At 36.7% G+C, this 17,665-nt stretch overlaps 1 protein-coding gene across 1 annotated transcript in view; it reads left to right on the top strand.

Moving 5' to 3' along the window:
- ADGRL4 (adhesion G protein-coupled receptor L4) overlaps positions 1–17,665 on the top strand; it is a 707,438-nt gene that overhangs the window by 410,535 nt on the left and 279,238 nt on the right. The window contains exons 5-7 of the mRNA XM_044085751.1: positions 1,255–1,431; positions 1,556–1,739; positions 11,977–12,096. Of these exons, the coding sequence (XP_043941686.1) occupies positions 1,255–1,431; positions 1,556–1,739; positions 11,977–12,096 (481 nt within the window). The remainder of the gene's footprint in view (positions 1–1,254; positions 1,432–1,555; positions 1,740–11,976; positions 12,097–17,665) is intronic.

The following is a 17,665-nucleotide window of genomic DNA, read 5'->3' as shown; positions in this document are numbered from 1 at the left end:
ATAAAAGGCTTTCTTCATCTTAGGAGAATGGTAGTATAAACCATACCTCTCAAACTGCAGACACTGAAAATAAAAAAAACAATGCGCTTGAAAAATAAATATAAAAATAAACAAATAATCCAACTAAAAACCTGGAAAATCAATTAGTATAAGTGTGAATACCAAATAGCACATAATTCCTTGTGCCTCCAGTAAAGTCTGACACCACTCAGAACCATGTATAAAAACAGATAAAATGCTAGAAAATATAAGCACATTATCTAAGGGGCAGTGGTAAATGTTATTAAACTGTATTGCAAAATTCTACTGAACAAACTAATTTATTTTTTGCTTCAGAAAAAGGAATTGCAGAAATTGCATCCTCTTTCTTTAAATTGTTTTTGCCACTAGTATGCAGTGTGATTTTCTGTGTACTTGACATTTTCAAAAATAGCATCCGATGAGTGAGATTCAGAAAACTCTGTGAAGGCAGAAACCGTGTCTGAAAAAAAGAGCATGCTGTACAGGGGTAAATAAGGCCTTAAAAAATATTCCTCTAAAACAGAGATAGCTGAGAGATCTAATCTAAATATATGAGTATCATGTTATGAATTTGCATATCATTTCTGGAATGTAATCTCTAGCAGAGGGTCTTCTAACTTTCTTGAGATGCACTCAGGCTAAACCAATAACTGACATTACTAATCGGGTACAACATATGCAGGTGGCATAAACCTCTTGCCTGAAAAACCTGCAAAATCTCAGATATCCTAATATTATATATATATATATATATATATATATATATATATATATATATATATATTTTTGTTATTACTTTGTGACACAAGATATTATCCAATCCATACTTTAAAATAACCTGTTTTTTTCTGAACTTGCATGACTCTTCTTAGTCCATAATCCTTAGCGTTTTGAGTATTTAAAACCTGTAATGAAGTCTGAGTACTGTAGTTAAGACAATGACCCTCCTCACAATTAAAGCTCACTGAGATGTGTTTGCTATATTTATACAGTTCGTCAATTAATACTCTCGAATTATAGGTAAGATTTTCTAATTTACATAAACATCCATTTTAATGTGAAACATTCCTACAAATAAAACGTTTAATTCTACTGAAAAATTTACCATGCATGATTGATGATGTTTTTTCTTTTATACCTACTTATGGCAATATACCTGGACATCTGTTAAGTCATTTGGCTGGAAAAATATTTCTGTGTATAAAATAACCTTGTCTTTTTTCTGCCTTTCAGATAAGTACAAAGAAGCCTCTGGAATTTTTACAGTCAGTAAAAAATAAAACTACTGAAACTCTAACACCAGTGGATGTGATTTCATATGTAGATATTATGTCACAACATCTTCCATTCTTGAGTGCTGTAAATGACTCAGTACCTGACAGAGAAACACTGGTTAATACTACCATTAATGTAAGTGGTTATGTCTGTCAGACTGCAAAAACACATTTACACTTTCAAACTTGGGCCAATATTTTCTTAAAAATTACTTTTGCCTTTTATTGAAATTCTGAAAGACGCATTTTCATGTTGACAGGTTTTTGTTGACACAGTGAACAATTTTCTTAAAGAGGATGAAATTACAGTTTGGAATAAGATTCCAGAAAGAGAAAGGAAAACAAGCATTACAAAGCTTCTGCACACTGTGGAAAATGCAACTTTAGGCATGTCACAAAATTTCAAAAGTACAACACAGCTGAATGTGGATGCAAGTGACATAGGTGAGTTGAAAACTAAATAATTGAACAAACTGATGTTCTTTTACAAATACACTATCAGATATTTTCAATGTATTCAGTTGATGAAAGGGAATTGACTATTATTTTGTCCTTTTTCAGTGAAAATCCTTTCAAGCTCAAACATTTTATTTGTTCTTTTGGTTCATTTCTTTACAGAAGCTGAAGATGCAGATTTCATGCTTACATTTACGCATATTTATGTATAGGAACTATTTGGAAAAGTGCTTAAAAAACAAAAAAAAACATGATTGATAGTAAAGCAAAATGTATGTGTAATTTTTTAAATAACAATGCATTTCAGTATATTTTTATTTATGTGTTAAGTCTTAAACACTAAGTGAATAAAGTACTTGTAAACTGAACCAATACTAATACTGTAAATAAAAATAGTTTCCACACTGGTCAGCTGGGGTCTATTACAAGTGCTCACATGACTGTAGGTTGAGACATGCTTGTTACCACTTGCTCTAAAAGGTGAGTGCTCTAACTCTCACTAGCTCAATAGTAAAGTACTTAGCCCTCCCAACACCACAACTTTATAAACTGTATAACCCTACCGGAGCCCTTACTCTTTACCGAAAAATCCCACCTGTTCCTAACCTGTCTTTGCTCCCCAGTCCTGAAACTCCTCCTCCTCTCTAACCCTAAAATTCCCAATCACTCCCTAGACATAAAATACCAGTCCCCTTTCATAAATCTAAACTCCAAACCAATGAATGAAAAGGTCACACAGAAAAAAACAATCAGTAAAAACTAAAAGAAAATTCTAGTCAAGCTAGAATTTCCTCTGCGTGATTCCTCAGACCTCTTGTATTAGAGGCACATGGGATATATGCAAATGACCCTTAAGAAAATTAGGTTTTTCAGCTATATGGCAATTCTGAATGCTCATGACTTTTTTTTTCTTTTTAAGTTGTTTACTAGACAAATTCAGGCCAATAAAACCAAACTCCACTAGTTGTGGCCATGCATATTTTGGCCTTGTTATGGCCTCATCAGCAAAGCAAAAGTGGACTGTTTGACTAAGCATTAAATGACTTAAAAAGAAAAAAAAGCATGGGCATTCAAAATCTCCATATAGCTGAAACACCTAATGTTCTTAAGGGTCATTTGCATATATCCTATGTGCCTCTAATACAAGAGGTTTGAGGAATCACACAGTGGAAATTCTAGCTTGGCTAGAATTTTCCATTCATTTTTACTGATTGTTTTCTCTGTGTGACCTTTTTACTCATTGTTTTAGTTTGTTAGTTGGGATATTTTGCAGAAACCCTAATGGTAATAGACATCAGCTGCTTATAACAGCCCTGTGTTTCTAATGCTTAGTCAAACAGTCCACTTGTGCTGTGCTGATGAGGCCATAACAAGGCTGAAACATGCATGGCCATAGCTAGTGGGGTTTTATTGGCCTAAATGTGTCCATTAAATGACTTAAAAAGAAAAAAGTCATGGACATTCAGAATTGTCATATGGCTGAAACACCTGATGTCCTTAAGGGTCATTTGCATATATCCCATGTGCCTCTAATACAAGAGACTTGAGGAATTACACAGTGGAAATTTTATTTTATAAAAAAATTAGTCTTTTATAAATCCAAACTTTCTAATCACTCTTTACGTCTAATCTACCCAATTGCTCTCTAACCCTAAATTTCCCTTCCACTCCCTAAACCCCAAAATCACCTGTGGTTCTTTAACCCTAAACTCCTGCTAATTCCAATACCTAATCCCAAAACTCCTTGCCTACTCCCTAACTCTAACCCCACCTCCTGTTCCCTTAATCTAAACGTCTTTCCTAATTGCTGCCTGAAACTCTAGTCTACACTCCCACCTCCCCATTTCCTTCCCACAGCAGCCACATTCACCTCACTTGAACTTTAATAATGTGTTCAAGTAAGATGCAGCAGCTGGTTGCCTAAACTCATATTCCAGTTCAAGACAAAGTGCCAGCCTATGTAAGCTACAAGACATTTGAGTCCCTTTCTCAGGTTGGTTTAGTGAGCTTTCACTTTACTCTTTGCCAGATAGATTCCCAAGGAGAGATTTGTTTCATATTTTCAAGGTACTGCCAGAAGTTGTTTTTTTTTAAATCCCATGACTGAAGTAGACATCCCATGGGTTAACAGCAATTCAGGTAACTTTTTACTAAAACTAAATATGAGCATTGTAAAACGATTTGTTTATGACATAGCATAGGCAGTCTAGAGTTATTTAGTTATTTGACATTTGTTAACTGGATATGTCTGACTTGAGCAAGAGCCCATTTTCAGCAGAGGCCCATGGAGAAAAGTTCCGCATAGAATACAAAATAATACATAGCAAGACATAAATTTAGAGAAAAATTACAATTATAATTGAATACTCAAGTACAAAGGTAATAGCAGATACCAAAAATAAAATCACAAATACAATATATAATTTATATGATGCAGTAAGCAGTGGGGTATTAGATGCAGGAGGCAGTGGAGGTTGTCATAGTCATATGTAGATTTCCAGATATAATTCAGGAAGGACAGGGCTCTGAGCTTGGCACTAGAATGTATACTATACAAAAAAAAGCTACGGTCAAGTCGAGTGGATGAGAGCAATTCAAAGGCAACAATGAAGGGTCATCAGAGTAGAACATAGCGACAAGCTAAACATGTATGGGCAGCATAGGGTGGATGGTAGAGGAAATGAAAAAGACAAAGAAATGTGGAGTTAGGTTGGGCTAAGGCTAAAGCAGGTCCATGATTCTAGTAGTGTACTTTTAAGGTTTTTTTTGAAGTTCTGAGTAATGGAAGTAGTTCTGATGGACAGAGTGAGTTTATTCCATGCCAAGGCAGCATTGCAACTATATAGAGGATGGCCTATTCTTTTGGGCTTACAGATTTCTAACAGGAACCACTCAGAGCTCCAGAGAAGACACTTAGGAAAATATAAGGAGATAAATGATGAAATGGGTTAGAAAAGGTATGTTTCTAGAGGATAGAGTGTATAAAGAGCAGTTGAGGTAGTAGGAGCTGATGGAAGAATTCAAGCCAGTTTAGAGATTTGAGACAGAGGCAGTGGTGGGTGTTGTAGGGCTGATTTGAGGTGAATCAGCAATTTTGTTATAAGTGGGTTCAAGCTTGGTCTTTAAAGAGGATTGCAGGTGATTTTTGATTAGAAAGGCATAGAGAAGAGTGTGTAGAAGGTAGGCTCAGGCAAAAGAGATTCTAGAGTCACTGGCGAGAAACTGTTTGTGGTGATAGAGCAAGCCCAGTTTCTGATGAGTCTTTTTTATACAGTTATGGATGTGTAGATAACATTTAAGCTGGTTGTCAATGATAGTACCCAATACTTTGTTGTGTGTTTCAACATTAATATCGGTGTTGTTAAGCGATGTGATGGTAAAAGAGGATTTGTGATAAGAAAGTGATTTCGGGATGAACAAGACAAGTTTGATTTTCTTGGGATTAAGTATGAGCTGGTTGTCAGTTAACTGAGTTTCAGTAGAGATGAAGGAGGTTTGGGTTAGAGTGTGTAATTGGGAGAGGTTGTCAGAGGTGGAGATGATATTTGAATCATCTGCATATTGTATGAGAGAGGAGTTAGTGCAGGAAGTGTGCAGACAGTTAGTGAAGATGTTAAATAGCAATGGTATGAGAATGCAGACCTGAGGTACTCCTGTACTGACTGGCAGGACAGGAAAGAAGGAGAAGAGCCATTTGACAGACTGCTGTCTGTTGGAGAGATAGTTAGAGAACCATTTAAGACTGGGGTTAGAGAGGCTAAGATAGGACAGCTTGAAAAGAAGTTTTGAGTAAGAAACATTGTCAAAGGCTCTGAAAAGGTCTAGAAATAGGCAGGAAACAAGATTATTGTTGTCTCTAGCTGGAGAAATAGTTTTTATGAAGGAAATTAGAGCAACAGTTGTGCTGTGTTTAGGGTAGAAGCCATGTTGGGTAGGGGTGAGCAGATTTTCCTGCAGAAGATAATCAAGAAGCTGCTTATGTATACATTTTTCTAGTAATTTAGAGAGGGGGACAAGATAGCTGTGGGCCTGTAGTTTGAAAGGTCAGTGGAGTGTCCTCACCTGTGGATTAGAAGAGTGAATATTTTTTTTCCAGATAGAGGTGACAGTGAATTCTTGAATAGATTGGTTGACTGGGATGGAAATAGGGAAGGCTATTGAGTTGGCATCAAACATTAGAAAGGGGGGTGGTAAGTTATCTACTGAGGGAGAGAATGGCTTTAGATTATTAAGGACAGATCTTATATAAGCAGTGGGAACAAGTTTGAGTGTGAAGGTGTTTTTATGGCCGGGGAGTGGGGTAGAAAGGTTGGAGGTGAGATTAGTCTGTTTTAGTTTGCTGATGGAGTCAATGAGTTTATAGTCCTGGTTGTTTCGAAAGGAGAGTTGTTTGGGAAGGGGTTAGGTGTACTGGGGGTAGCTGGATGCAGGATCTTATTAATGGTGTTCCAGAAAAGTTTTGGATTCTTGTGATGATTAGTTTGAGTCTTAAGGTAGTAGTTTTTTTCTTATCTTAGTTTGCATGTTTTTTGTAAGGGTGCAGAGGTCTTTGCAGTTTTGGAGGTGAGCAGGGGATTTTTCCCTTTGACAGCATTTCCAAGAATTGTCTCTTTTGTGCATTAAATATCAAGTATTTTGAGAGAGTCAAGGTGCAAGAGGGACTTTACTCTTATTTTTCTAAGGGGAGCAAGGGAGTTGAGAATATCTAGAAAAATGTGGTTGAATTTAAATACAGCATCATCAAGGGGTAGTTGGAAAAGGAAGGTCCAGTTGATAGTTGTGAGTCTGTTGTTAAACTCTTCATGGGTGAAGTTAGAGAAACTGTGACATTCAATGAATTTGTGAGGTCTATTTTGTTGAAGGGAGTATGTTGGAATGCATGTGGGAAAGTGGTCATTTAAAGAATTTGGTAGAGTTTTGGGGTTATGGAATAGGTTGGGATGGGATACTAGTATCCAGTTCAACATAGAGATAGAGTTTCTTGTGTACCCTATCCAAACAGAAGACATTATATCCAGGGAGAAGAATTCCATTGTCAGTGATATGGGGTTTAAGCCAAGTTTCAGAGAGAGTCATTAATTCAGGGGAGTAGTGAACAATCCATGAGTGGAATTTACTAACTTTGTTGATTATGCTATGGATGTTCAAAGAGTATGAGGTGAAGTATTTGGAGGAGGAATTGGAGTGACGGGAAGTTGGAGGAGAGGTGAAGCTGTTGTAGGAGGCAGATGAGTGGGGACCTTGGTTGGGGGAATATCTCTTGATACGAATACATTTTTGGTAGTCGATATTAGGGTGGCTGTCTTAGTGATGTAGGTGTAGTATTTGTGCCTGTTTTTTAGAGGGTGTGTATGGTTTAACACTAATTTGATCTTTAGCAAGAGTGGTTTGGATGGATGAATTAGACAGTGTGTTTCTGAGAAGTACTGGAGTATTTCAGAGTCAGTGAGAGGGTGGGTGAGAGTTAGATGTAAGCTTAGATTGGTTTGGTAGAAGGACAGGTGAGAGAATAGTAGAAGCAGAGGAGTGAAGATAAAATGAGAAGCATAGTAGGGGTGGGTGAGTGAGTATGAGAAGAGGAAGTCTGGGTGAAGGTAGATGTAGAAGAAAGATGTAAAGCTGCAATTAGTAGGTTGAAATGGATTTGTTTGAAAAAGGATGTTGAGAGGATATGTTTTTAGTATAGAGAGCAGGTTGGGCTACGAGAAGCAGACTGAACAGCTGGAAATAATCTGTCTGAGTGCCTAGCCGCAGGTCAGTGCCAGACTTTTTAAGTTTAGCAAATAAACAACTGAGTCAACATTTTGTCAGGCACAAGGTTTCTGTGCTGCAGATTACTATGTTTTTTTCTTAGTTTCAGAAATCAACAGCCAGTAAAATGAGTTAGCTACTTTGTAAATAGGTAAGAGTTACTAAAGTGATCACTGGGTACAAGGAGATGAGGGGGCTTACCTACATGCAACCCAGTAAGTGTGCATGCCACAAGTTAAAACCAGCAAAATGCTGCAATTTTATAGGGGAAGACGTACACGTCGAAGGTCTTCATTTTGTAAGCAATCTTGGGTGATGCTCATGCTGTTAACTACGGTTTTCAGAGGATGCAGTTTTCAACAGGAGGGTTACATTTTCTATTGTAATGTTTCAGGAAACTGTAAAAAAAGAGATAGTTGAGGCAAGGGAATGGAGGACAAGCTTGTGAAAGAATAGCTATATGAAGATAATGCAGAAAGGTAAGGAGAGTGTAGTTGGGAAGTGTAGTTAAAATAAACTATGCTTTACTGAAATGAAACAAAACATAGTGAACATTATTCAGCAGCAATAGTAATGCACGAATAAACATGACAAAATGACATCATAGGATCATAGGATCATAGCACCTTACTAGGCTAATGGCCCTAGGGCCCTTACAAGCCTAGTCAAGTACAACCCCTGTTTCCAAGAATATCAAGGTATTAAACAGAACTAAATCAACAACTACAGACCCTCTCCAAGAAGGATACAGATGAAAGTTCCAGGGTGAATTTGTGGTTTCCCATCCAATCATCCAAATTACACTTAAATAGGGTCAGCAAGGGGGCTCTGCTTCACCTGAATTCCAAGTTATTTCCAGAAGAGAGGTAACCTCTGTGAGACATGTCTTTCCAGCAAGTCCTGTTGATGTCACATACTAGGTTGAGTTCCCTAGTGTGAGTGCATATTATACCATTTGATTTAAGAATGTGCATCATTTCCATTAGAGCAGGATCTGAGATTGCTTTATATGCAAGGCAGAGATTACCTCTGAGTAGTCCGTAAGACACAGGGTATAGTGACAGTGATTTCATTCTGTCAACATATGACATATGCTGAAGACTCTGAATTTTTTTTTTCCTAAGAAACCTTTCAGGTCTTTCCAGTTACTGCAGGTGCCTGGTAAGGTACATACCAAAGAAAAGCATTGTACTCTATTATTGGCCTGATGAGTGTGGAGTACAGGGGGATTATAACCTCTTTTGTTCTGGATGCAATCCTCTTACTTATGAGGCGGGCAATGTAGAAAGTCTTTCTTACCACTGTAGAGAAGTGGTGGTCAAAGGAAAGGATGCTGTCAACCTGTATGCCCAAATCTTTCACCACTGATTGCATGCTTAAGGTGTTGTTATTAATGTGGTAATCTGCAGGAATGTTGCCATTGTTGAAGGGGAGGATAATGCATTTTTTGCATTGAGTTTAAGCTCATGACTTTGGCACCAGTCGGTTGTCTGTGTAAGTCCCTCTTGTAGGATGTTGGCATCATTTGGGGACTCAATGACTGCTCCCAGTTTCAAATCATCAGCAAACTTTGTCAGCCATCAGCATTTTGATTTAGCCTGTACATCTGAGAAGTAGATTCCAAGCAATAGGAGCCTTGCACCGATCCCTGTGGAACACCATTGGTTGCGAGTCTGCTGGTGAAGGTAGAGTCACCTATTTTGACTGTATGCATTCTATCGGTGAGCCAGTTTGCACCCCACCTGAAAATATATGGGTTGATCTCCAAATGGGTGAGTTTATCAATGATGCCTGAATGGGGCTTAGTGTCAAAGGCCTTGGTCAGTTCAAAGTAGGCTGTATGCATGAATTTGCCTTCATCCAAGGCCTTGGTGACTGTCTCAAAGAAGTCCACCAAGTTCAAGAGACAGGATCTCCCTTTAAGGAAGCCAAACTGTGTTGGATCAAGCATTTGGAGGTCTACTATATCTTTGTCGATAAAGTCCATGATTATTATTTCCATAGCCTTGCAGATTAGGCTGATCAGGCTTATAGTTCTATAGTTCCCAGGGTCTATGGAGGTGCTTCCTTTATGTAACGGGTTGACGGTTGCTGTTTTCTATTCAGCAGGTACAAAACCAGTGTTTAGACTGTGGTTAAACAGAGTACCCAGCATTGTAGCTAGTTCCTGTTTTAGTCCATTTAGAAAGCAGCCTGGGATGTTATCAGATCCCAGAGAAGTTGTGTTTTTGTCTTTGGAGAGAGCATTTACAACCTGCTGCGTGGAGATACTAGATGGAGGGTAGGTGGTATGGATGCTTTGGGGTATATCTGGTGGGGACAGGGGGAGATGTTTTCAGTGAACCTATTAGCTAGCAGGTTGGCTGTTTCTGTGGGTTCAGTATCTGTGTTGCCATTAACATCCAGTTCTGTGCAGAGCTGGGTTTTTCCTTTAAGGTTTCTGATGTAACTAAAGAAGGCCTTATGGTTATCCTTTATGAAAGAGGCTAATTTGGATTTATAGTTAGCTTTAGAATGCCTTACAAGCTGTCTTATTTGCTTGTTTAAGCCGAGGATGAAATGTTTCCAATTCAGAGACCATTCCTTCCTGCTCTTGGTTTAGCCATTTTTTTCTCTTATTGTATAACCTGTTAATGCTGGATGTCCACCGGGCAGGCTTGTCCTTTCTTCAGGATCTTGTTTGGATCCTATCAGGTACAGATGAGTGAATACATTTGTACAGATGCTTATACAGGGCATTGGTGTAAATCCAAGTATAGGTGTCCATGCCATCGGTGAGGGCAGGGGCTGTGAAGCTATTAATGCCATCATGTATTAGGTTGTAATTAGCTTTGGAGAAGGTTTTTAGTCTAGTTGCTGCTAATGGTGGTCAGATGTTATTGTTACTTCTAATAAGACTGATTTATAATCAGACCTCAACTAGGGAGGGACACACACATGGGTTGGTTCAATGGTCACCCATGTTAGTAAGCACCAGATCCAGAATGTTTGGCCCCCTTGTGGGGGTGTCAACCAACTGGTTCAGGGCACTGAAGTTAATTCCAAGCAACTTTGGGCAAGTGTGTTAGCACACATATAAATTTCCCAGTCTGTGGATGGGTAGTTAAAGGTCACCTAAAACTAGAGTATTTGGTTGTATTTTGAGTGATTCAAGTAGATCCAACTATGCAGTGTGGGTATCCTGGTTCATGGAGAGGGTCCTATAACTGGCAAAAACTGGGAGAGAGGTTTTACCTACAGTTGATTGGACCTGGAGTAGTTCAAGGGAATCATTTTGTTTAACAACTCTAGAGGTGTATTTATCTTTGATGAATGTTGATACTCTACCTCATTTAGTTCTCACACTTCCAGTTTGTGGTGTAAATGTGTGGAAGACATTATAAACTGGTATGGCCAGGGTGCATTCAGCAGCCTTAAACCAAGCCTCTGTAACTGCTGTTTTCAAAAGGGGGTGAAACACTTGCCACCATAGTGTTTTGGGAAAACTTGGAAGGTCCTAATTTTGTAAGCAATCTTGAGTGACACTCGTGCTGTAAACCAAACTTTTCAGAGGCTGTCATTGTGCTGTAAACCAAAATTTTCAGAGGCTGCCATTTTACTGCACATTTCTGTCTACTTTTAAGAAATCAATAAGGTAATTTATGGGTTATAAGAAATGCAGTCATGGAGTTATTCAAGTTAAGAATCTTGAAAATCACTAGAAGGCAAACTTAGCATTTAAACCTATTATCATATGAACCTATAATGTAAAGCATTACTATTGTTTGGGGAGTAAAGAGGGACATTTTCATTAACTGCCATCTGCATTATCCCAGTATGCTGGACAGTGGGTTGACAGCAAGGGAGTGGTTTACTAGCCATAAAGAATAGACACTCAGAATGATGTACTATGCGTAGTGTTGTTACAGTCCCACCTGATATATAAAATATTACTAACAAGCTTTATCCTGTGGTCCTGACCTTGAATCGCTCAATCTCCATTAATATCTGATGTGACTTATAAGTAAGTTGTTTTATTTGACATTGTTTATGGTTCACACCTAAAAACAATATTTGTGTCAAGTGGGTTCAAATGGTTATCTAATGCAAAAAAAACAAACTGCAATTCATTGTCAAACTGCACATTTCTGTCTACTTTTAAGAAATCAGTAAGGGAATTTTATGGGTTATAAGAAATTCTGTCATGAGGTTATACCAGTCAGGAATCTTGAAAATCAATAGAAGGTAAACTTAGCATTTAAACCTATTAACATATGAACCTACAATGTAAAGCATTACTATTGTTTGGGGAATAAAGAGGAACATTTTTCATTAACTGCCATCTGCATCCTCCCAGTATGCTGGATAGTGGTTGACAGCATGGGTCAGTGAGTTACTAGCCATAAAGAACAGACACTGAAAATGATGCACTCTGTGTAGTGTTGCTACACTCCCGCCTGATATATATAAAATATCTGTGTGCCTTCCTTTACAGCTGTCAAGTTATTTGTCTTTGACTCACAACATATTAAGCATGAGCATCCACATGTAAGCATGGAAGGAGATTTCATAAAACTATCACCCAAGAAGAAGACAGAAAGTACTCCATTAACTGGTAAGTGACATTTAAATTAACTTAGTAAGAACTATCTTCTACCACAAGTTTACGTGAAAGCCACATTCAAATGAAATAACAATTAACAGGCAAGTATGTCATTATATGAAAAAAAATAACTTCTTCCTACTCACAAATTTGTTAAATGCATATCCTATTAGAGATTATTGGACAGTTTATGACAACACTAGCAGTGAAATAATTCTATACTGAGCTGCATATATGCCAAGACTGTAGATTCAAACTAAATCAAATATATTGTATTAATTTCTATTACAAAAAAAATAAATAAAGTATGATAAATCAAAGTGTGTAAGATCAATGCCATGTACATTTGGATGTCTGCATGTGTGTTTGATATGTAATGTTATAAACAGCTAGAATCAATCATGAAATAGTGGCCTCGATTCCAAAAGGCTTGCTGTCAGTGTAAATGACCACTTACACTAAGAGCAGGTTGAGAGCAAGAAATCTGGACAAAACCACAAATAATGGGGGGACAAAGGCCCAAAAATAGGAACACTTTTTTAAATATTGCTCTTACAAACCTATAAAGTTGATTGAATAACAGGTTTTGCATTCACATTAATTTTCTGAAGGATATTAAGTCTGAAAATCAAATGTCTGCATTATTTTCTGATTTCAATCCTCAATAATTTGTCAGAAAAATACAATTTTATGAGAAACAGATCAACAATATGAGTCAAAAATCTGGACATTCAGAGAAAATCTGGACAGTTGTGAGCTATGAGAATATGGTATCTATATTAAGCCTGTTTATAGATAGGTCCACTCTTATACCAAAGTAAGTCACTTATACTATAAGCACTTCTTTTGGAATCAGGGCAGATTTGCAGTGAGAGCAACTCTTTTGGAATCTGCCACAATGTGCATTTCTTTGTGTGTGTCGATATACGTACGTGTCTGTATGTGTGTGGGGGATGAGAATTCATAAAACTGCTTAAATTTCAGATCACAATGTCAGAATGTTCAGAATGGTACCTCAAGGCAAAGGCAAGCTAAATAACAATGGGATATGTCATCAGAAGTTTTCATTATTTCAAGCTGAACAGAAAAGGAAAATATACCATTGTCAGTAAAGCAGACCCATACAGTCTAGCCACATCATATGGGACAGACTAAATAGAACACAGGCTGTGATCCATCAGCATATTTGCATATCTTCATAAATCTGACTGGTAAATTCTCCTTTTAAAGATTTCAACCTGTACCGTGACATTGGAAATCTAACTTTTGAAAAAAAAAAGATATCTCATCAAGTATAATTCCCTCAAACCAAATTCCCTGAAGTAGCAGCCTCCACTATGATGATGATGATGATTATTATTATTATAGTATTGTCTGACTAAACTGCAAAATTACATGCTTGAGTAAGTACTGTTAAGTTGTTTTTCTTTTCACAACCATCATGCAATGGTAGATTTAGCGTACAGGGGAGATTGCAGTGTGATGTCACCTGCAAGAGAATTACAAGGGGGGGTTGCACCTCACAAATGATGATTTTAAAGTTATTTACATTAAATGTATTTCATTTACAGTTTCTAGAGCTTTGTTTTCAATATTTTGAGACCAATGAGATTCCTGTCCACTGACTATCATTTTTTGTAATGAATCAGTCTTGTATACTTTGATGAAATTGGCAGTGAGTACAGTGTGGAGTAAATAAATAGCAAATGTTCTGATCCTTGGTGAATCCCATTTGGGAATCAGAGATGTATAATTTTTTCAGTATGCACAACAAAAGATAAAAATAAACATGTGATGAATATTGCAAGCATATCCATCACAGAGAGATGCAACTATTTTACACTGCTTAGTTGATCAATGCTCAAATGCTCAAAATAACATCATTGAAAAATCACCAGTATCTTGCCATGACAGTTAAGGAACGAAGGTGAGCATTTCATTTTGCTGATTTTCTCTCTCTCTCTCTCTCTTCCCTGAGTTTGTGCAGTCCTGGAGTACCTTTTGAATAGTCAATAATGTGTGATTACATCAATGCACAAGCCATTGATGCCAGCATATTGGCTTCACAGTCTATTGACAAGAAACATTTAAAAAAGTAACCCAGTTACAAAAGGAGCAGATGTGAAAATGTTTATGCTTTTGGTAAAAAAAAAAAAAAGCTCATATAAACATCACAAACCGATGTGTTATAAGACGGTTCAGTCCCAACACCTCTAAGTCACAAACCGATGTGTTATAAGAATCTGTTTCAGTCCAACACCTAGTATATATATATATATATATATATATATATATATATATATATATATATATATATATATATATATATATATATATATTAGTTCACAGTCGCACAATCAATTAAAACTTTTAATGATGCAGGCAGCCTCTTGCCCTGATGCATTATATACCCGCACACACACACATATATATATATATATATATATATATATATATATATATATATATATATATATATATATATATATATATATATATATATATATATATATATATATATATATATATATATATATATATATATATATATACACAACACCAAAACCAAGGTACACATAGCCAGCTCGGTGCATGGACCATACCAACACAATCAAGCCAATCCAATGATCCAGCACTCAATAAAGCACATAATAAAATGAACAGGAGCCAAATAATAGCGAAAAAGAAGAAATTCTCTTCTTTATTATACGTTCAAATGAACAGTGGTGACAGCAGCATAAAAAAACAGACCGGTTTTGGCATCCTCAGTGTAGTACATCCTCCATCACACACTACAACCTTTAAAAGTCAGTGGCTTAAAGCAACAGTGCCTTACAAAATATAAATATAAACATGACAGCAAGGCATTTTCAAACAATTTACTTATAACACTTTGAGAATATTCATCTACCAGTGTTCATTCAACCCAGGTTTATATAAAACCCCTAAATTAATAATCCATAATCTCTCCTTTTTATCTAATAACATATGCTTTTTACTGTCACTCATACCCCTACCGGAAACTGCATCAATGCCTAAAAAAAACAAAATGTGCAGACTGATGAAACAAAATATGCTTAAACAATGCACTCCTGTGTCTTTTACAATTAATGTTCAACCAACTTGAAACACCAAACAGCAAAGCCAGATCCTCGGACTCGATCAGAGAAGATAATCCAGTAGTAATGTAAAAAACAGTTTATTGAACAGTGAATGTCACTAGATAAAATCCGTACACAGAGCTCTATACCACAAGGTTAAGCACTTTCATCTGATACACTCCAGACTTCTTCAGAACCAATAGCTCCTTAATTGCATTATATTTATTATATAGGCAAAACTGAGAGAAAATTTAAGACACGTATTTACGAGCATCTGTATAGGATAAAGAAAGGTGATACCAAGAACGCCTTAAGTAAACACGTTATTGATAAGGGTAAGGAACACACTTTCAGTTTTGCCATTATTGACCAGGTAGAGATGGTAGATAGAGGAGGAAATTGGAAAGCATATTTAGCATGGGTAGAAAGTAAATGGCAGATATGTTTAGATGCCACGACACCCCCTGGAATTAATGATAGTATAAGTTTAAAACCTTTTTTGATTTTGAATTAAAAGGGTTAGTATATGAGAGATATATTTAGAATGTATAGGATTGCCATAAATCATGTGCAGTTTCAGTCGACACAATATACCAAACAATACTTGAGTTATTATCATAGTACAACTTAATTAGTACTGTGTTATTAGTGAATATAGATGAGTACTGTAATTTATATTGTATTACACTGTTAGAAGAGTGGAGAATGGAATTATTATTCATTATAGTACTTCAGAATTGTTTTAATATTTTAACATTTTATTTCACACATTATATTTATTATAAGTTTTATTTAGAGACACTTATTAAAACTTTAATGAATTTTTTGGCGCCAAAACTGGTATAAATATAATGCAATTAAGGAGCTAATTGGTTCTGAAGAAGTCTGGAGTTTATCAGATGAAAGCGCTTAACCTTGTGGTATAGAGCTCTGTGTACGGATTTTATCTAGTGACATTCACTGTTCAATAAACTGTTTTTTACATTACTACTGGATTATCTTCTCTGATCGAGTCCGAGGATCTGGCTTTGCTGTTTGGTTTTGCAATTATTGTCACAGAGATGTAAAGTTATTCAGGTCTTGAAAGATCTAGAGGTTTGGCCTATATAAAATGTTCCACACTGGCATATAGCCATGTAAGCCACCCAGTTAGGGTTACATGTAATCGAGGTACGAATTTCAAACACCCTGGGAGTATTAACTGATGTAAAGGACTTAGTAATGGAAACCCTTTTACTATAAACACAGTGACCACAACTAGAGCTGCCCTTAAGCAAACTATCCCTCTCTTTGGTCTTATCAGAAATAGTATGTTTATACCAAGAAAACATTTCCCCCATATTTTTCCCCCTATGGTAACCAAAGGAACACTAGTCAGCCAAAAACTGGCCAAAAAAAACCCATTGTCTTTTAAAATACTCCAATGTTTATTTACTATCCTTTTAAATGTAAAGGTGTTAGTTCCAAAAGTTGTTGTCAATCTAATGCCTGAATCATGTTTCTTAACTTCAGATTTATCACTAGATAAATACTCATCCCTATTATAAACAATAGCCTGGTCACTAATATTTGTAATATTTCTTACATTATAGCCCCTCTCAATAAATCTTTTTGATAACTGTACTGCTTCCATTTTAAAATCCATATCATCACTACAGATCCTTCTTATTCTCTGGAATTGAGCTTTGGGTATATTGTCAACCATGACTCTAGGGTGACAACTGGAAGCTTCAAAAATGCATTTTTAGAAAAGGGCTTTCTATACAGGCTTGTAACAATAGTACCATCAAGAGCTTTTGTGACACTAACATCCAAATAATCAATAGTAAACAATTCTATCCTGTCAGTAAAATAAATACCAAACTTGTTAGCATTAAGATAGGATACGAATTGTTTCCATCGGTCCATAGTTCCTAACCAGGTACCCCAACAATCGTCGAGGTATCATCTCCACATGGTTAGCTCACCAGAAAAAGGATTACCTTTGTACTTTGATAACATGTAGCACTAATTGGGTTGTCTACATGGCTATATGGCAGTGTGGAGGTTGAGGTCTTTGAAGCATGTGCTGTGGAGCTATTAGGATTTCTTTAGATGTAGCATTTCTAACAGAGCTGGATCAGACATGCCTTTGTAAGTCAAGCAGAGATCGCCTCTGAGTATGCAATTTGAGACAGAGAATAGTTTTTTGAGTCTGTCCATATAAGGCAAGTGTTTAAGGCCTAGGATCCTCTTTGTGAGGTACTTTTGTGGCCTCTCCAGTTGTTGGAGGTGTCTAGTGAGGTACATGCCAAATGGAGCATTGTACTCAATGACTGACCCAAAGAGGGAATGGTAGAGGGAGACAATGACCTCTTTCTTCCTGGATGCAAAACCCATTGTAATGAGATGTGCCACATAGAAGAACTTTCTGACCACAGTGGCAACGTGGTGGTCAAAAGAGAGGTTGCTGTCAACCTGTGTTCTCAGATCTCTTATAA

This window comes from Protopterus annectens, chromosome 10.part0 (assembly GCF_019279795.1).
Source record: "Protopterus annectens isolate FY-2018-M chromosome 10.part0, PAN1.0, whole genome shotgun sequence".
Lineage (NCBI taxonomy): Eukaryota > Metazoa > Chordata > Ceratodontiformes > Protopteridae > Protopterus > Protopterus annectens.
Note: the sequence above shows the minus strand (reverse complement) of the source record. Positions and strands in the feature narration are given on the sequence as shown.